Consider the following 21,280-nt stretch of genomic DNA (forward strand, 5'->3'; position numbering starts at 1 on the left):
CGTAGTAGCCCCAGCTGCTTAATTTTCAGAAAAGCAAAGTGGAACACTTAGTAGGAAAGGAGGAACATTTGTAACACAAATATATTGGCTGGAGAAATCCAATCCACTAAAAACTGTGAAGTTTCGTTGTGAATTTAATCATTATCCCATATCTAAGGAGAAAACATTTTGAAACCAGCACTACAGGACAGCTTTTGTTGTGAGCCACTAAAACAGTTGGTAGAGAAAATTTGTGAGTCTTTGATTTTCATGATGGTTTGGATCTGTCCCTGTATTTCATGTCACAGTTGCAGAGATGTGATCATATTTGACTTCTCAAAGTCATTTAAGTCCATACTGCACCACACTTTAGAAAACCTGTGTGTTGCAACAGGAATGAAGGGCACTTCTCCAGTGTGGGCTGCCCCAAAGCTCACCTGTGGAAATCTAGAGAAATTGACATTGTGCCTGAAGCTGATCAGTTTTGCTGTTGATGATCTGGAATTAGCTATAAAATAATGATAAAATGTTAAGGATGGGAATTGGCCATATGGCAGGAACAATGAGAAGACTTCAGAAAGTGAAATACCCCTGTTAATATATCTTGTTTTCTTGTGCAGTATCCTTTCAAACATCATCTGGACTTTTTGATCAGTCTTTTCTTTCTGTTGTTGGGTGTTTGAGCATTGGTGAAGCGCTTAGTCTAGCCTAGCTGTTTTATGTGGTCCATTTAGGTTTTTTTAAGCTTTTTGTTGCTGTGCAGGAAACATCCTAAATTACTACAAAGAGAAGGATGGGAGTTGTATTTTATGGCTTGTAAAAGGCTAGGAGCAAGTGAAGTACATTCTAGGGGCTGTTCTGAACTAAACATTTGTTCCGTAGTTACATGCAGTTCAGGAGACCAGAGTTGAATCCAGGGAGTTTCTTTAAATTCCAATTTTGTGTTCATAGTCTTATTTGTACAAAGCAGCCTGTACCAACAGAATTTAGAAACTTTCTTTGAAAGTAGTATTGAAGAGGGCTTAGAGGAAATTGTAAATAGGCTGCAACGTGCCTTTTGGTTTGAATTTATGAAAACTAAAATGGAATTGGCATTCCGTCTTAAATCGCTCAGGTTCAGTAAATCTGAAAGTCATAATTGTGCTTCCTCAAAATGAAAGGGGCAGGAGAAAGACTGAGCAAAGGCAGTGATGGTAACACCTGACCTCTTCATGCATTGAAATGTGGTGGCCTGAAAAGACTGCTCTATCTCATTTCACTTAATTGCTTATCCTCTCAGTTGGGATGAATATTCATATGTCCTCTTTAAACATAAACATATGTTAAGAGTGCTGTATAATACATCTGCCGTGTAGGGGGTAAGCTTTTTGTGTAAGTGTTCTTGGTTGCTTTTAAATTTTTTATAAATCAATTAAGTGCACCAGTAAAAGGAAGACACACTGGGATATCAAGCATATTGTCTATTATTTTATGTTTGTTAATTTAAACTACATCATGTGCTTTAAATATTTTAAAACAATTGTATTAAGATAGTTGCTGTTGACTTGCAACCCTCTCTTCTGTGCTTTTCTTAATGTTGGATTTTGGCAACACATATTGTCTTGCTTGATTACTGGAAGAAAATAACTTTTCATTGTTTTCTGTCTGAACTGAAATACCTTTATACATAATGGAGCATCTGCCATTCTGGTTGACCTACATACGCATCTTTCATATACGTTTTAATATTTCTGTGCAGGGCAGAGAGCAGGCAATAAGGTGCTGATTGGATTTAAGTAACAGTTTGGGTCGCTAGGTCCTAGTTTGCATGAAGAAAAAGTCCTATTCACTGAGGGATGAGCTCGTGTAATTTAGGTAACTTTTCCTAGAGGTTAAATTTCAGGAGAGTATGTAAAATGTAATGTAATAGAAATTTGTTTATTCTTTCCATTTTTTAATAACTGACAATACTCTTGTTCTTTGCCGTGTGGTGGTATAAGTATTTGGTAAGCAATTCAGTGTCTATTTCTGTATATACAATTGGATTTAATTTAATGTTGTTGAAATGAGAAAAAAAGAACTTGTTAAGGTAATATGTATTAAGTCGTGACTTCTAAGTATATATTTTGTCTTTTACAACTCAAAATTGCGTACATTTAGTATTATATACAGTGTCTGGTTAGTGTTGTGTCCTGGAGCAGCCAGAGAAAAATGTAAACATATTTCAGTAAAGATATGTGTAATTGTTATCCCTGATACTGCTTCTTCTTGTAATCTCAGAGATTGGTCTGAATCTTAGAGTATCAGTATTCAAATGCTAATTCCCTTAGCTGCTGTAACAGTTTAACAGGTATTCATTTATATGAATATCTGTTCCTTTGGATCGTGTGAGACCAGAGGTGTCCATAGCTTTCAAGCCTTTTAAGAGGCAGAACTATTCATATATGAAAAAATATTTCCAAGCCACTCTTCTCCCGCTTTTGTAAGATGTGGCCAGAGGTATGAAAAAGGATATATAATTCATGAATCTGTGTTTTAATGAAGTTAGTAGTTCATTTTAATTTTCATTCAAAATTTTGATAGGGAAACACCTGTCTTGTCTCTTTCTTGCCTGTTGAATAAGGGTAGTGAAAGATCTTGGAATTAAGTGGTGGGCTTTGTGGAATTGTAGTATGCCACCCATGGAGATGCAGTAAGTAACTTGCTCTGTAAATGACTGACCATCCAGAGGTTCGTGTGCATGCTGCCTAGTCTTCACTTGAGAAATGTTAGACTGTAGCTTAGCACCGTGTAATATACTGCCTTGTAAGTTACAGTGATTTGCAATAGAGTACGTTTTTTACTGATATTTACAATAGATTTAACTTTCTAAGCACTTTCTGAATTACAGTTGTGATGATAAAAACATTGTTTGCATTACTGAACAATCAAAAATTTGAAATGCACTGATGAATTCCCAGATTTTCCGTTATCTTTCTCTTGAAGACCACTTTTCTTGACAGAATTAAATAAAAAATGCAGAGCTGAAACTCTGCTTTATCTATACCATCAACAGTATTTTTTGCCTTTTCCTCCACTTCCATTGTGTAATTTATATAGCTTATTAAATCTTTGAGCAAGCCCCTATCTTTTTCCCCAAAAGTTTGGAAATAGGACTTTGTTTACTTAGGATGATGTTGGGGACAGGGGGTATTAATGATACTGTTAAGTTTAACTTTTATGTACATTAGAATATTACATTTTATGTAGGTTCGTAACTCTTGATATCATTATTTGATGTGCAATCATTACATCCATTTATCACATAGAGGAAGGTATGAAATTGAGTATGATCGGCCTTATATACTAGCTTGGTCTGTTCTTGGATATGATATTTAAATGCACCTTTATTTAATAAATCCATTGCAATTGAAACCTGTTCTTTCTGGAGCATGTGCATGAGGAAATACCAGTTTTTCCATTGCCCAAAGAATGCAAACTAAGTCCCTGTGAGGACAATTTTCCATCTATTTTATGATGATATTGATTGCAGTGTAGAGAGTGGTATGGAGGAAATGTTTGTTTTAGGATATGATACTAAAAACTGGGTCTTTTAGGATTTTTTTTGTTTTTGTTTTGGGATTTTTTGTTGTTATTGTTAACTAATGTAAGAACAGCAAAGATATCTCTGTTGGAGGTGATAAGAAGTAGAAGACTGAATTTGTTTGAAACAATACACAGGTGAATATGATAAAATGAGGAAAAATTGGTGTAAATTTTATGAAAGAAAATAATGTGTCATGTATATACGAGGTTCTTTGCGAGAATTGGGAGGCACATGGACAGGGAAGAACAAGGTGGTGTTACTTGGATTTCTGAAAAGTAATTGAGAAGTTCCATCCCCAAAAGTTTGAAAAGAAGTTCAGTTTCAATGGAAAGTGCATCCTTACATTGATGAATGACTGCTAAAAGAAGAGATGGCAGAAAAGTTCATGTGTAAAAATAAATAATCTTTTTTTCTTATATGGGTTTCTGCTGAGGATCTGTGCATTTCAATGTATTTGTAAATGCTGTGGAAAAGGGATAGAATGATGAGGCAGAGAAATTTATTGAGAATATTAAGTTATACAGAATGTTGGTACTAAACAGCTAGCCATGAGGGACTGCAAAAGAACATTGCTGTACTGACTGTTAGATGGCATCCTATAATTTCATCAAGTTAAAATGTGGTAATGCAAGCTGGGGAGTATGGAAAAGGCAACCCTTGATTTACGTACACAGTGATGGGCACTGAAATTCTATAAATTGGTAATTAATAAGATCTTGCAACTGAAATGATAATGTCTGTTCAAAGTTCATCAGTAGTGAAAATCGGAATCCTGAAAATTGCTAGGAAAGAAACAGAAACTGATTATGCTACCAGTACCTCTCTATCTTATGCTACATGCAGTCTAGTTTGCACCTCATGACCATTCTGGTGGAACTGCATGTACAGAGAAGGACAGAAAGAACAGCCGAAGGAATGGAACAGGTCTGTATGAGAAATTACTAAATACTAATACATATATCAGACTAGAGCAGAGTTGTTTGAAAGATGATGGGGTAGGGGTCTATAGTACTGTAAATACAGAAGACATAGATCACTGTCTTCCCCAGTGGAGAAGCTAGGTAAATCTAGTGTCACCAGTGAGATGGTGTCACCATTTATTTTTTTTTTTCAAATATAAAAAAAAAAAGAAAAAAAAAATGTTTCTTTACACGTTTGGATTAAACTTTGCTCCTTTGCCAAAAGATGTTGGGCATGCTAAAGACTTACGTTTGTTGAAAAGTAAATTTGAATTCCCTAAGTGGAGGGAATTCAGAGATTTATGAAAAAAATCAGTGCTGGCTCAGGAATCACTGAGCCTGTAGGTTGCTGGTAGCTAAAATAATATGGAAAGTATCACTAAAAGGGCAACTATATATTACCTCCCATAAACATTCTCTATTGAATGCTGTTTCTTTTTGTTTTCTGTGAACTAGTGGTATACATTAGTAAATAACATTTTCTACCATGCCCTAGCACAAAAAAAAATGAGAAGTGGGGACAGAAAGGGGGGCAAAAGAACAGGTAAAAAAGGAGGTGGAATTATTATGGGAAGGTAGGAAGGTGTTAAGAATAAAAACAATATTCGAGAAGTGAACCAGAGAGGGTCAGAGAGAAACAATTCTTATACCAACCATCACTTCTTGGTGGGATCCAGGTGGGAGTGGTTGCCCTTTGGTAATGCTCAGCCCAGAGACATGATTAGACAAGGCATTGAAACAGTTCCCAGGTCTCTGTTGTCAAGCTTCCTGCTTTTCCTGACACTTGAAATGGCCAAGCTGACTAGGCCTGGGTGAAGTTTGACAAGAACATCCCAAGACTTTGTGAGACTTCGGAAGTGGAGGGTAAATTAAAAAAGGAGTGCATATGCAGTTTCAGGACATTCTGAGGAACTGGAAAAGGAACATGGCATATTTGATAGCTGTATGGTGAGAGGGTCTTCCTCTTACCAGGGGATGGGTGTGAGTCAGGATCACATGAGCTTCTCTGTCTCAAGTCCTCCACTGAGAATTTTCCAACTTGCATCCCTGTTAAGCAATAGACTTAGTTAACAACATAAGCTACCACACTGGGTATGGCAGTAAGTCATGCTACTTAATGTTTTAGTGTGACACAAGGCCGAGTTGGAGGAGTGAAGCACAGCTGGATAGGGATGTCTTTTTGAGGTGTGATTCCAAGGTGAATTGGGTTAGCTGTTACACATCCTACTAAAGAGACATGAGGAGAAATTATTGATCGTTCTGGAGGTGTAATGCAGATTTGACCCACTGTGTCTCTCTGTTGCATTTCTGTACAGTTGAGTTAGGGTAAGAACTTGTAACAACATTTATTTTTGCAATTCAGACAGTAACAAAACAGGTTTAGGGAGTCTTAACAAAATCAGAATAAAAATTCACCCTTAAAACTACCTATTACTTTGATAATCTTGAAGACTTTCAGTGCTATCTGTCTCATAAGGTGTTCTGTGCTTACATGGCCATTTGGCTTGTATCTGATTCACACTTTGCAAGATCATTACCTTGGGAATTGCTTTCATTGAGACAGATTAGGATTTGGTGATAAGAGTATCCTTGTGGATTCATTTTGTCCCTGAAGTGCCATTCAGATTCAAGCCTTCCCTTAAAGATTTCCTGTGATTTATATTGAGTGTTAAATCAGACATGCATACTTCTGTCAATGATTTACTGATTGTCCCCCGACTAATTATCAAAATGGTGATGTGTGTAGGGCATGGCTGGGTGGAGTCGTCATCCGGTAAAGTAGTAAACCAGCTGCCCCACAGACAAGTTTACTGCTAATTGATCTTGTGTTTTCTTTAGCTGTAGAAGGGTTGGGAAGATTGTTTACTTGTGTTTTGTAGTTTCCAGTATTGTTTACAATGTGTTTGGGGCTGAGCATGTTCAGACGTTTATACTTGAGAGGGGTGGTTCGGAGTCCGGTCCACAGCTTTCTGCAATAAACTAATAGAACATGAAATTTTCACTGACATTTAAATGTATACTGCCGTTAAGTGTGTGGAGTTGAAAAAAATCACTGGCACTTTTTACAGTAACTTAAAAGTATTCTCTTTACTTTTGCTATGCTTTTTTTTCTCAGAGAGGAAAAGCCTGCATTTAATGTTCCTTCTAACTTGATTATTTAACATTTGGCTTTGTTTGGGGTTTGTTTTTTTTTGTTGTTGTTTGTGGTTTTTTTTTTTATTTATTTTACCAGTAGAGTCAGACTTTTGTGACTTGTCTCTGATTGTGTTACACTCCCCTATCCCCCTCAGTCAAATTCTGTAGAAGTTAAGTCCTTGTTCCTTCTTAACGTTTGTTCTTTGGCAGTCATTAATGTTGTTTTCTTTAGCATCAGACATGCAGTTGCTTTCTGTTGCTCAGTTAATTTTGTATGTGATAACGCTGTTTACCTCTAGGGAGGAAATGTCCCACTTTTAGTTTTCTGAGTAATGTGCTATAGTTCAGAATACACAATGCAAAGTAATGCTTTGTATGTTTTTTGTAATGGATTTTGTAGGGATTTATCAGGGTTTAACCTTTCAATTTATTCAAGTCAGTTGGTCTTACTAAAGTAGCATTCTCCCAAGTGTTGTGTTTGTGTTGCAACTTTGCTCAGGAGAGCCTTTTTTGCCAGAATGGCTCTTGGGTGAATACACGGCCCTTTCCAGTATTCTTTTCAGGGCAAATATCAGGAGACTCTTTCTCCCCTTAGATATTAGGATAGCTGGGAAGTATTTGTTTTGTTTAGATTAGGTTTTTGTTTGTCTTGTTGTTTTTGTTTCTGGTGCAAAATCAATTAATAAATGAACTGAGAGGGGGAGGAGGGAGAATTGATCCAACAGTGTGTTCTGTGTTGGTGTTTTTAAATTATATTTTGATATGTGTATGTATCATCAATTGGTGACAGCTGTGCAGTGTTTGGAGAGAAATATTTATTCTTTTAGCATACGTTTTAAAAAGAGATTCCAAAGTGTGATGCTCACTACAGCAGTGCCTCAAATTACAAAAGCAAGTTTCTGTACTTACTGATTTTTCACAAAGGAAATAGTGCAAATACTTTCAGAATATAACTCCGTCCAAATGTGAACCCAAGAAAACTAGAGAAAACAGGTTTTGTTGATGGTCAGGTAGCTATCAGAAGTGACCAAACACCTTAAATACTGATCAGTTTTGTCTTTTGAGGCAATTGTTTTGTATAGAATCATAGAAAATGGTTTGGCTTGGAAGGGACCTTAAAGGTCATTTAGTTCCACCCCACCTGCCACAGGAAGGGACACCTTCCACTATACCAGGTTGCTCACAGTCCCATCCAACCTGGCCTTGGTCATTTCCAGGAATGGGGCAGTCACAGGTTCTCTGGGCAGCCTGTGCCAGCGCCTCACCAGCTTCATAAGGAAGAATTTTTCTTAATGTCTAATTTAAATTTGCTCCCCCCACCGTGGGTTTATGTTTATCCAGAAAAGCAGGTAAATGGCTAGTGAGTAGAATTAAGCAGATTTTCTTGACTCTTCACAGAGTCAATGGTAGCAGAGCCATAAAGCATGCTTTTTGAAGTCTGCATAATGGTTTCTGTGTCTGTCCCTTTGATTTCTTCTTCCAGTTTGTATTGTAAATGTGACTAGCATGCTTTGAAACTTCTGAAACTTGTTTTGGGTTTGGTTTTTGCCACTTGAAGATTGCAGCTTTTCACTTTGGACCCTCTTAAATGAACTGTGCTTTTATTGTGGGGAAAAAAATGCAGCTGCCTGATGTGCTCGTGCTTCGAATGAGTTCTTTTAAACTGAGCGCTGCATTTTATACTAGGATACAGATAGCTAACTGTATTTTGTACATTTGTTAAAAATTGTGAGTGTGTTTCCTTATGACATCTGGGCGCAGACTTGTCAAGGTGGTAACAGTTCAGGAGTGTGTCAGGTCACTCCAAGACATGCCAGAGCTGCCCTCCCAGGCTCAGGAAAATCATGTCAGGCAATCTGGAGCCATATTCACCTGCGTGGCACTCACTCCCTACTTATCTGCTTTGGTGCACTCCTCCAGTCCCTCCTTCCCAGCTGATCTCCACTACTCAGATTGTATTGATGTCTGCCATCCCTTTAGTAACAGTATTTACAGGCTGAAGAGTCCTGGCCAGCTTTGTTCTTCACTTAAAAGCTTCTCCATAATTTTCATTATCCCTAATGATTTCATGCCAGCCTTGGAGATTAGAGGGGAGGGCAGAAATTCCAGAAGTATGGAGAGATTAAACACCCTCTGGGTTAGTTTAAATAATGTTGTGGTTCTGAAAGTCCATTTGCAGCATTTACTACTGAGGTTTTTCTGGTTTACTGAGTTGATGCCTTGAAAGAAATTCACGCCCATTGATTCTTTCAGAGAAGGACAATGGATTGAGATGTGGCTTTTCTAACAGCTGGATGGAATTATCTGTGTGCTCACTAATTATCTGTGTGCTCACTAATTCTTTTCTGCTATTAGAACTGAACTCTGTTGTTTCCTAATTCTCCCCTGGAACCCTTGTCAGAAATTCATGTTGCTTTTACTGTCTCAGAACTACAAGACTGAGGCTGTTTTATGTGAGAATTAATGCATCACAATGACTAGATCTTTCATTCTTGCGTTCCATCCTAGCACTTCATTATTTTTCACATTGTGAGCTTGTTCTTAACCTTTTTATAAACACACTTGAGGAGGATTCTGGTATGGGAAGACTCCACAGTTTTTCCACAATGTGTAGATCTAAAAAGAGAAGTGGAGGACCCTTTTTCTGTAGGGCTTTTTCTCCTGTGCATTGTTTGCCCTGGAGGAGCACTAATAGATCTGCTGTTCCTTCTCCCTTTTGAAAAGGGCTGATTTTTATGCATTTCCCTGTTTGTTTATGAAACTTGATTGCCTTATTATATTTCACATAGTTTCCCTGACTTTACTATTTAGTGATGTTGCCATTTTTTGTTAGTTTCTTTCAAGGCTTCTGTTACATGAGGGCAAGCAGTTATCTTCTGCCAATGAGCATGAATGCCTTATAAAAAAGCATGATGAGGAAATAATTATAACAAACTGTTTTGGCTAAGCATTTGTACAAAAGGCCATACAGGAAAAAATGAGCCAGAATGTAAGCACAGATATTAAAACCAAAAATATCTGGTTTTAACTCATTATTTTAGTATTTTACAATCCTGAATAAATAGCAGTTATTTTGCATTAACTAAGTTTAAAGAGTTCTTTAAAGGCCCACTGTCTTTCATCATCTATGCTAGATTAAAAAACAAAGTTTTCATTACTAGAGAGGCATAAAAATCTTGCTCCTCTAACCAGCCTAGCAGGAGAACGGATGGGTTTGATGGATGGACTATTGGATGGCTAAGAAGTTGGCTGGATGGCAGGGCCCAGAGAGTTGCAGTTAATGGCTCTTATGTCCAGATGCAGATCAGTCAGTCCTTCAGGGATCCATATTGGGACCAGTAGTATTTAGTATCTTAATTTAACAGCATAGACAGTGGGATTGAGAGTGCCCTCAACAAGTTTGCAGATGACACCAAGCGGAGTGGTTCAACTGATATGCTTGAGGGATGCTATCCAGGTGGGCTGCAACAGGCTTGAGGAGAGGGCCCACATGAACTTCATGAAGTTCAGCGAGGCAAAGTGCAGGGTCCTTCACCCAAGGCAGTGCAGTCACCAGTGTCTGAAGAGAGTGGGTGATGAATGGATTGAGAAGAGCCCTGTGGAGATCAGTTTGGGATGTTGCTAGATTAAAAAACAGACATGACCCAGCAATGTGAGCTTGCATCTTGGAAAGCCAACTGTATCCTGGGCTGCATAAAAAGAAATGTGCCCAGCAGGCTGAAGGAGGCTATTCTTCCTTTCTACTGTCTCCTGCAAGACCCCGCCTGGAGTACTGCATCGAGTTCTGGCATCCTCATCATAAGAAAGACATGGACTTGTTAGAGTTGATCCAGAGGAGAGCCATGACAATGGTCGGAGGACTGGAGTACCTCTCCTATGAAGAGAGGTGGAGAGAGTTGGGATTGTTCAGCCTGGAGAAAAGGAAGATTCAGGGAGACCTTACTGAGGCATACCAGTGCTTAAAGTGTGCTTAGAAGAATGCAGATGGAGAGACTTTCTATCAAAGCTTTATAGGACAAGGGGTAATGGTTTTAAACTAAAAGGAGGTAGATTTAGATTAGATACAAGAAGTTCTTTACTGTGAGGGTGGTGAGGCAGTGGCACAGGTTGGCCAGGGAAGCTGTAGCTGCCCTGTCCCTGAAGTGTTCAAGGCCAGGTTGGATGGGTGTCCCTTCCTGTGGCAGGTGGAGTGGAACTAGATGGTCTTTAGTGGTCCCTTCCAAACTAAAGTATTCTGTTTCTAACTGTGGTTGGATAACTGCTTATAAATGTATAAATTTGCTGAAGATAGAGGTAAGAATATGTGTGCTGTCAGTAGGTATTGAGAAAGATGTTTGTGCATATTACAGTATCTGCATTCAGAAAAGTGGGGGGTTTTTTTGTCCCTCTTTAATTTGGATCAAACTATGCTGGGGATGCCTGTATTTTATGGAATTAAATTCTGTTTAATACCAAAAGATTGAGTTAAGATATTTTAAGAAATGCCACATTATTTAATTTGGTAGAGAAACTTGAATATTTTTTATTTTTATTTTTTCCCTGAAAGCAAGTATTGCATTAAATGTTGTAAAATTGCAAGTAGGTATTTTGCACCATGTCCTCGCTTTGCCCGTGTACAAATACTGCTTCTTTGGACTTCTGCTGTGCGCTAACAGACCTAAATTGCCAGTTTTCCAAGTGAATGTATTTCTCAAAACAAAATGTATTTTTGGGAAATGAAAAGCTTCTACAAACAGAATTGCCCCCCCCCCCCCCCCGCCTTTTGCATCTTCCAGGGGTTAAATTTAGGATTTGTGTTTTTCCTTTAAGTGGCTGTTAAAACCTGAAACATTGTATGCATTGTCCAAAAAGCCTACATTTATAGAAGTGTGTTCTTTATTTTGCTGTTTCTTTTGGTTCATTTTTTCTTTTTCTAGGTTGCATTATCTGTCCTTAATGCTAAACTTGCCTCTCTGTTACCTGGAGGAAAATAATGGGATGCTGGCAACAGCCCATGTTACCCTGTTGGGTTTTGGCATAATCTGGATGTGTGGTCCTAAAGTATCTGACTGCACACCACTGATGCTTCAGAATCACTCATGTCCACTTCCATGTTTCTCAGCACTGTGTTGTAGCTTTTTTGATGCTTTGAATTGCCCCGTCCCCTTTTTGTCCTGATCACTTCAAAGTTGATGCACTGGTCAGGTGTGGTCCCAGTATATCTTTGTGAGTCAGCGATTCTGCCTTGTAGCTATGTATGTCACAGGTGAAGGAGCTACTGTGCCTGTCTCTTCTGGGACTGTTTTTGGATTGGCAAAGTGGCTTTTTGAATCTAGGCTAATTTCATACTTGCTCTGTGAGTTGCTTTTACTAATGTTTTGGGTTTTGAGAGTGCTGACCAGGAATGCCCAAACTGACTCTGCTAAGGCGCTGTCTGAATGTAACCAAAACGTTTCTGGCACTGCAGTGGCCCCAGAAGTAGATGGGCTGTAGTTGCATATCATTCAGCAAAGCCAATAGCCAGGATGAGTGACCCGTGATTTTGTAAATCACCTGTGTGTAACTGGAAGTTGAGCACTGAGCTACGAGTATAAAACAGAGAAGAAACTGAAAGGAGACTCTTCATTTTCTGTCTCTTTTCTCCCTTTCCCCTGTGGTGTTGAAGAGTACTTAAACATTTGAATTCTAGAGGCATATTGCTTTTTTGTTGTGTAAGAAGTAATGTAGAATATTTTGCAACAGTAATTAGCATTACTGAGAAGTAGTAACAGTTGTTTTAAAAGTGGATGTCTAGCTGTGAACTTGTTATAATTTCACTGTTTTAATGGAAATCCTTTCAAGCTGAGAAGACAGATACTTAGGCTTGGTCAAACCAATTTTTTTCATTTTTTCTTTTGATAGCTATATGACGTTTTAGTTAAAACTATTTTTAACAGGAAAAGATAGGAAACAAAAAAGCATCTCATGTTTGCAGGGAGAATTGGAAAGGGAGTATTGCAGGGAGTATCTTGGAAACTCAAATATGACTGAAGAGTATCTACTTGTTAGCTTTGGAGTGGTACATTATTACAAGCATGGGCAGCATGACCTGTATTTAAGATTGTTTTATCCTTTCTACTGTCTAATCCTGTTTACTGTTACATTTTACCTTGTCAAATGTAAGCAAATATGAATTATGTTTTCTGAGGTTGAATAAATCTCAATAAATAAATTTATTGTTAATATCTGTGTGGATATTAATCTACTCCAATACATTGCATTGCTGAGGGTGTGTAGTAGAAGAGCAGACTGTTACTTTGGCTTTATTTCTGCTTCAATGACCATTTTATGGAAAGCCTTCAATTCTTCCTGTCTTTAGGAAGGAAATAAAAAATGGTCTATGGATGGTCATTCCCATTGTCAGGTTTCTCATTTTTGAGCAAACATGCTTCTAAATATGTGTTGTAAACCAAAATAAAATGTAAATTAGATCAGGAATATCAAAACGGGCTTGGCATTTTGTGTCTATTCTTCTTTTATGTATGGAAGCAGCAAATGCTAGACAGTCCCTTGTCTGTTAACACCTAGGATTGTTGGAGAAAAGAACAGTGTATTGTTCAAAGCTGTATATTGTGAATAATCAGAAGTTTTCACACTAAGTAAATAGCCTTGGATGATGGAGTCCTGACTCAGTGTGAAGGGAGGAGTTGTTTACAATTACCACCTATCAGTCATAGTTATGAAGTTAGTTCATACACAGTTCTCACAAGGTAGCAAATTTGTGATGAATATCTGTCATCCTGGATTGCTTCTGCTGGGAGGTGTATGTAGTAGTAAAAAGAATAGAGTTATTACTGCATCCGGGGAGAAAATTGTTGCTAAACTCTGCTACCTCTGTACTGTGGTTGTTAGGTGTTAATGAAGCTACAAAGCTGTGTTTAAAATGGAGAACCCAGCTGGATTTTTGCTTAAGCATTTGTAATACTCTTAAGTTAACACAGTGAATGAATTAAATCTGTACTTTTTCAATTTCTGTGGTTTTAAGTGGCAAAATTGCTACATGCTCATTCTCACTGGGCTACATGTTTTTGTTTAATGGAAAACAAAAGGATTTGATTCAGCAGGCATACAGTGATGAATATCGTAAATATTTGGTTAAGCTTCTGTTATGCTTCCATAAAGGTAGTCAAGTATATTAGGTGCCCTAGAAACAAAAAATGAGAGCTACTGTATTTGCATATTATATGTATTTTCTTTGTAACTTTACCTGCAGGTGTCTGCTGTATTTAGTACTAATAAAACTAGGTATATAGTGACCATTGCAAAGAAAAACTTCTTACCTTTTAAGAATGTTGGATCTTAATTTTTATTGGGCATTTTTTATTTTTAATTAGGGATGCCTTTTCTGGTGTAATATATGCTTAAAATCCTATGAAAATTAAAAGTGACATTTTCTTCTGGAAAAATAGTGTATTTTTATACTGCTTGCAACTGCAGAATATATTTCTGATAACTGGGTTTTGTTTAATTTTTTTTTTTTTTTTCAGTTGTACTCACTAAATGATTATAAGCCACCCATTTCTAAAGCTAAAATGACACAGATCACCAAGGCAGCAATCAAGGCTATAAAGGTAAGAACTTGTCTAACTTCTTTTGGCTTCCTTTCAGTTTCTCATCTGTGTTTAAATAACTGAACAGCTTAAAGAACTTGCTTCAGAACTTTCCACCTCCTTTGTTGTGTATATAACTTCCAAGTTATGATCAAATGTTATAGTGATGGGATTTTCAGGAGTGCAACATAAGGCTTAATGTGTTGTGTCACTTTCATTTGCTGGTTGTCATATGTGAGAAAGAATTATACCAGCTTGATTCTTCAGTCAGATCTGAAAGACAGTTGTTTGGTTTTTTTTTTCCTCGGTTTAAAAAGGAAACACGTTGCCTGAGAACAGATGAATAAATATAGAACTACAATCTGCCCCTTTCTGTCCACCCTAAAATCTAAGATGTGTGCCTTTGGATCAATATAGTTGTTTTAAGTTTTATTTGATTTTTGTAAATTCTTAACGTACGTTTTCACAGGTGTTGTTCATAGGTTTTATTTTTTATGTTGCCTGAATAGAAATTATTCCTAAGACTTTTTCTTGCCACAAAGTAAAACTAATTGCCAAACAGTAGTGGAGCAGCAGAGACAGCACTAAAAAGTGATGAAGTATGCCATTAGTGTTAAGTACTTAAAGCTAGAGAGGTAAAAAAGAGGATAGGATAGAAGCAAAAAAGTCATGAGGTTACGCTCTTCCTATGTACATTCCTCTGCTGAAAATGCAGATGTGTTTTTAGATAATTAAAATTGGTGTTTTGTGTAGTTTGGGGAGAGAGCAGTATGTCCTGGGTTCAGCTGTAACAGTTATTTCTCTCCTCCGTAGTAGTTGGTGCAGTGCTTTGTTTCAGCTTTAGTCTGAGAATAGTGCTGTAACACGCCAATATTTTTAATTGCTGCTAAGTAATGCTTACCCCAATGGCTTTTCAGTTTCATGCTCTGCCAGTGAGGAGAGGCACAAGAACCCGGGAGGGAACAGATACAGGACACTTAACCCAAACTAGCCAAAGGGGTATTCCATACCACAGCACATCATGCCCAGGATATAAACTGGGGGAGTTACCCAGAAGGCCTATATCGCTCCTTGGGTCAGGCTGGGTATCGATAAGCAGGTGGTGAGCAATTGTATTGTACATCACTTGTGTTTGTTGTTTTTTTCTTTTCCCCTTTTAGTTTTATATTCTCACCTGTCGCCATTAATCCCAGCTGGTAACTCAGAACCATGCAGTTGCTTGCTCACTCCTCTCCCCCCCACTTCTTCTTCTGCCTGCTCCCAGAGGGATGGGGAGGAGAATCAGAAGAATGTAAGAGATAAGAACAGTCCAGTAGCTAAGGTATAACACAAAACCACTACTGCTGCCACCAATAATAATAATGATAAGGGAAATGACAAGGGGAGAGCATACAACTGCTCACCACCCGCCGACCGATACCCAGCCTGACCCGAACAGTGGTCTACCCCTTCCGGGTAACTCCCCCCAGTTTATATACTGGGAATGATGTACTGTGGCATGGAATACCCCTTTGGTTAGTTTGGGTCAGGTGTCCTGTCTTTGCTTCCTTCTGGCTTCCCCTCCTGCCTGGCAGAGCATGAGACTCACAAAGTCCTTGGTCAGAGTAAACATTACTGGGCAACAACTAAAACCATCGGTGTTATAAGCATTGTTCCCAGGCTGAAAGTCAAAAACTCAGCACTGCACCAGCTACTAGGAAGGAGAAAAATGACTGCTACTGTTGAACCCAGGACATCTCCCCTTGTTATTTCCTTTATTATTAATAGTAGTAATAGTGGTTTTGTATTATACCTTACTTATTGGACTGTTCTTATCTCAACCCATGGGATTTGCATTCTTTTGTTTCTCCTCCCTATCCCTCTGAGAGCAGGGAGGAGAGAAAAAGGGGGAGAGTGAGTAAGCCGCTGCATGGTTCCGAGTTACTGGCTGGGCTTAAACCACGACAGTATGATGACAGAAGAGTGAAATTCATTGGCATTCTTAAATAAGAGGAGCCTACATAAATTAAAATTTGTGTATTGCAGTATAATGAAAATGTGAAAACTTGCACTAAACATAAAGGAGTAGTAAACGATGTAAATGGTTCTATAAATTAAACAACTGCATGGTACCAAAATGTTTTTATCATCTGCTTAACTTGGAAATCCTGCTTCCTCTCTTATAATTTCAGTTACAATATTTGTGTAAGGTAGTTATTGGGGTGATACAGGGCCATTGTGATATGTGAGATTAAAAAAAATACCAACAAAACAAAATATAAGCCCCGCCCCACCCAAAGAAAAAAAAAACAAAACCAAAAAGCACCACCACAAAACCACACCTAAAAAGTTGCAAAACCTGACTAACGACCACCACCAAACCCCAACCAAAACCCATAAAAAAACCTGGCCAGGTCAACTTAAAAAAATAGAAGTATTCAGTGGATGCTATAAGGTCTTCCTATCTTCCTGTACTCATGCTTTTAGGTTATTAAAATGAACAGTTGGAAAATAAACATAGGGAAGTACATGCTGTACTTAATAACTTTAGGTTAACATCTTCAGTCATGTACAATGAAATAACCACGTTTTTGAAGGAACAGTTATGTTATTCTCTTAGTTCTCACTAAAGAAGTGCATGTTATTAAAAAAATGCAGTGTAAAAAACCTTCAGAAGGCAAGAAAAAGTGAGAGTTTTCTTTGTATGCTGTTCAGTGTTCTAAGGAAGACAGCAAACTCAGCTGTAGGTATTGGATTGCTATGTTTCTGTTCCTGGTTCTACTGTCAATATTGCATGACTTGAACAAATACACGGATCTTGAGTTTTTCTCCTCTGAAATACTGTTTTATTTTTCAGTTCTACAAGCACGTTGTACAGAGTGTTGAGAAATTCATTCAAAAGGTATGTCAGTTATGGGTGTTTTATGTTAGCACTGAGAAAAATTTCTTCATTTTGGATTACAGAGTATTGAGGAGAATTAGGGCTTAGGTACACATAGATTAGTATTTTTATCACATGTTAGTTTAGTTTTTAGTCACATTCAGTTTCTTCTTGTAATCAGTAGCTGACCCATGATGCAGAAAGACAATACTTTGTCCTCATTTTGTATGTGTGGTATACTTTGATCTCAATGACTGTAGATAATGTCTTAAGACTACTTCTGTATGTATTCATTTAATGTTACAAGAGGCTGTCAGGGTGGCCCATGTGAACAGAAAACTGCAAAAGAATTGACAGTGTTTTGGCGAGTGACAGCTGCTGTTGCTGTTCTGCCAGGTTTTCCCATAGTTTTTAAAGCTGAAGGGAAGATGACCATTCAGCCTTATCTTTTGTGTAGCAGGAGATGTAGCATTTCAGTTTGTGGTTCCTGCTAGTAATTTAAAACAAAAAAATATTTGTATGATTAGACTGGAATTACTTTTTGAGAAGATACAGGATTAATTTAAGGATTCTGAATAACAGAGAATCTTATTGCATTTTGTTTCCTTGCAATAATTAATATTCTTGGGTAAAACTGCGTGTTACCTCCAGTTGGAAAAGCATGGATTCCAATTTGTGAGTTTTCCTTCCTTGTCTGCATTGTACCTGATTGCTTAGTTGGTCATTTTAGTACTGAATTTTTCTCCTTCTGTAAATAGGAGTAAATTATGATCAAATTGCCTTTTTATTTTGACAAACAAGCTAGAGAAGTTAGTCTGTTAATGTTGCAATATTGGATGCAATTTTTCTTCTGTTGTCTATTTTACCATGCAGTCTGGATTGCTCTGTGTCAGTAACCTGTCTTTCTCACTACCTTTTGTTTCTTGGCGCCCAGTGCATGGTGCAGTGGCTTTTGGCAGTGGTTGAACAGTGTCAGCAGGGTTCAACTTCAGCCTGGTGTTTTTAACTGTCTCAGAACAGTTCATGAATTAATTATTTAGGTACTGGCACATCAGCCCTATGTGGAAAAGGTATCATATGTATGTTTCATGGCAGTAGCAAAGACTGGTAGTTTACCATCACTGCTAGTGTTTTGTGAAGTAGTTGTCTTTTAGGGCATTGTCTCTGACTTCTTCCACCTCTAAAAAGTGGTATTGATAACCTCTGATCCTTGGTTAATACTACAGGTGAACACAGGAGAATGAGAGCAGGTGTACATCTTACCCCTCTCAGATTGGTAGCACTTTGCAGTTCCATGTGCTAAAATTAATCTGGAATTGCCCAAGTTCCAAATACTGCTTTTTGTTGTGATGGTTGTGATTGATTATTCTGTATTCAGAGGCATGGGAGATTTATCCTCTGAATGAAAGCATGACCATTTGTCAGGAAATGGACTGGTTGTTCGTGACCTTTCCACAAGCTAGTAAGAGTACATTTGTGTTCAGTGTCTAGTACTACTTGATGAGGGAGTTCTGCACTGTTCATTGCTGGTTGGAGAAGGAAGGTGGGTGTTGTTACTGATAATCTTGTTAATGATCACTGGATTAGATGTTTCCCTTTAGTGGGCTTGATTTTTTTTTTTTTTTTTTTTTGTCTTGGGGTTTGGGGGTTTTGTTTGTTTGTTTGGGGTTTGTTTTTTTTTCCAGTATTTCATGAACAATTGAGTGAAACACAATTTATGAACAACATCATATAATAGTAAGTTCCTATTTTAGTAGAATTGGAAATCAGCAGATGAAAGCTAGCTGTTTGATACTCATGGACTTACTCATGTTTGGAAGATAATTGGATTATTTTTTCTGGAAGCAGTCACTTCAAGTTAAAGCTCAAGATACTGACTCTTCTGTTAAAATACGCCATAGACTTGTCCAGAGTGCTATCAGTACTCTCTCAGTTATTTTACTGTTGATTCTTTACTACTCTATTTTCTTTCTTCAGAATTAATCTCATGAGGTTACTGAAACTCCAGGTGAAATAATTGCCTGTGACATTCTTTGTTTTGTGACACTTAACTCACTGGGCTGTTCTATTCTCTGTCGAAACATTTCACAGGTCTAATGACCACATTTCATATATGTAAGGATATTCCATTGTGAGAGCAAGACTTGAATAAATCCTTTGAGTAATCAAATTATCTTATTGCTTAGACCGACTCAGAAAATAAGTGAATATTTGTTATGGAAAATATCCACTGAGAATTTTGTTGTGGAAAACATCTACTGATATTCCACATTTGTTATGAAAAATGTCCATCTGAGATTAGGAATATGCAGGCTCACTGCCCCGGCTGTAACTCTTCTTTATGTTTTAACTTTTATTATCCTTTTTTATAAGATATATTATTAATTATAATATTTTTTCTTTCTGTATATGTCATGTTTTTAAATACTCCATTTGACATGTTTGCTGAGTTTTCATATTAAATATCTGTGCCTTTTATTAATTTGAATATTGTGAAATATTGTATACAGGTCTGTATCAGGAATGCTCTTGGTAATTTAACTTTTCAATAGCTACAGTACATTGAGGTTATTATCTGAAGACAGTTTACTATATCCTATTAGATTTTAATTTTGTAATTTCATAATGCACATTTATTCTTGAGAGGATGCTGCACACATCCTTAAAAATAAGGAATGCCATAGTTAACACTGAACATGTTTAGATCCTAAATAAATGCTTTATCAAGGTTGCAAATGTTAGCATATCAGCACTTTTCAGAAAAGGAAGTTTGTATGTAGGCTATAATAAAATTAATAGTCTGAATAGTTTGACACTATATTAGAGATTATGAATTTAGTGTGTTGCATAATATGTTTATAGACTATGTGGACCAGAGAGGGAATGGGTGTACTTTCCCATGTTTCCCTAGTACCTTGTGTGGTAAGTGTATACAACCAATATTCATGAAGTAAATCTGTGTCATAGTATAACTATATAGGTACAGTCACCATTCTGGTAATGACTTCGTTATGTCTTTGTGCTGCTTTTCATTCTGTCTTAAAACTTTTAGCAGTAGTTATTTATGGTGCAGTTACTTTGCAATTAAAACACAAAAGTTTTAACTTGTTAAGTAAAATTAACTAAGTAATTAGTATAGTTAGCAGACATGCTTTATAAATACCATGCTGTTCATAAATTACACAAGTTTTCCAGACCAGTATCACTAAATATTCTCAAACAAACAGATGTCCACATAAATATGTGGGTTTTTTTTCGCAAGGGGAGGATATGCCAAGCACTAATAAAATGTAAAGTAAAGTAAATGAATGTTAACTTTAATATTGACTTTGATCATAAAGAAGGACTGAAATATTTTGAATTGTACTTACAGCTAATACCAATGTACTGTTAAGAATTCGGCCATGCTTTATTCTGTTTTCTTAAAAAAAGATGTATGCGTTTAAAAAGGCTGTGTGGTTCGTGTGCTAATTTTTAATAGCTAGATTCTAAAATGTTATTTTTTTAGTGGTAGGAAATAGATTTTAAACCATTTACGTATTTGCAGAATACATATAGATGTGATAACTTGAATATTAAGGCTGGCTGGTTTTGAGTGAGTGTAATCTTTCAGGAGAATTTATTAAATAGAAAACATTTTATTAGTACTTTGCCTTGTTTAAAAATTAAAGAGGACTCATCACACTTGTTCTGCCATCAGTGTTTTTTGTTATTTTTCACATATGTGTATTTTAAATTACCATTCTTTGTAGTGCAAACCGGAATACAAGGTACCTGGTCTGTATGTCATTGACTCCATTGTGAGACAGTCCCGGCATCAGTTTGGACAAGAAAAGGATGTATTTGCTCCAAGGTTCAGTAATAACATCATCAGCACTTTCCAGAACTTGTACCGTTGTCCTGGGGATGATAAGGTAAACCACTTACAGATTTTTCTAATTAAGGCAATCTTTAGCATGTTATCTGTGAGGAAGAAAGATTTTGATCTTGCTTTCTGCTTGCTAGATTGGACCTAATTATAGACTTACATGTTTATATGTATTTCTTTGATTTTGCTTGTCTGAGTGTAGGGATGGGGGAAGACACTTCCATTAGATTAGTTAGACTTTTGGAAAGGTTTCTAAGAAGACCAGGTCGATTCAAGTTAATGTATTTTGATGGAGGGAAAAATTAAGTGGGCATGTGGTAGAACAGGGATTTATAGTCAGACTTT

The 21,280-nt window shown here is 37.2% G+C and overlaps 1 protein-coding gene across 8 annotated transcripts in view; it reads left to right on the forward strand.

The window, feature by feature from the left end:
• SCAF8 (SR-related CTD associated factor 8) overlaps positions 1 to 21,280 on the forward strand; it is a 94,439-nt gene that overhangs the window by 8,706 nt on the left and 64,453 nt on the right. For all 8 annotated transcript variants that reach the window (XR_009746606.1, XR_009746608.1, XR_009746607.1 and 5 more), the window contains exons 2-4: positions 14,145 to 14,228; positions 17,044 to 17,088; positions 20,820 to 20,981. Coding sequence is in view for 4 of the 8 variants with exons in the window: in XM_061471596.1 (XP_061327580.1) it covers positions 14,145 to 14,228; positions 17,044 to 17,088; positions 20,820 to 20,981 (291 nt within the window). In the remaining 4 variants the exon portion in view is untranslated. The remainder of the gene's footprint in view (positions 1 to 14,144; positions 14,229 to 17,043; positions 17,089 to 20,819; positions 20,982 to 21,280) is intronic.

This window comes from Pezoporus flaviventris, unplaced genomic scaffold, assembly GCF_033815535.1.
Source record: "Pezoporus flaviventris isolate CSIRO_AGI_PZ_B2104156 unplaced genomic scaffold, CSIRO_AGI_Pfla_v1 ptg000066l, whole genome shotgun sequence".
Lineage (NCBI taxonomy): Eukaryota > Metazoa > Chordata > Aves > Psittaciformes > Psittacidae > Pezoporus > Pezoporus flaviventris.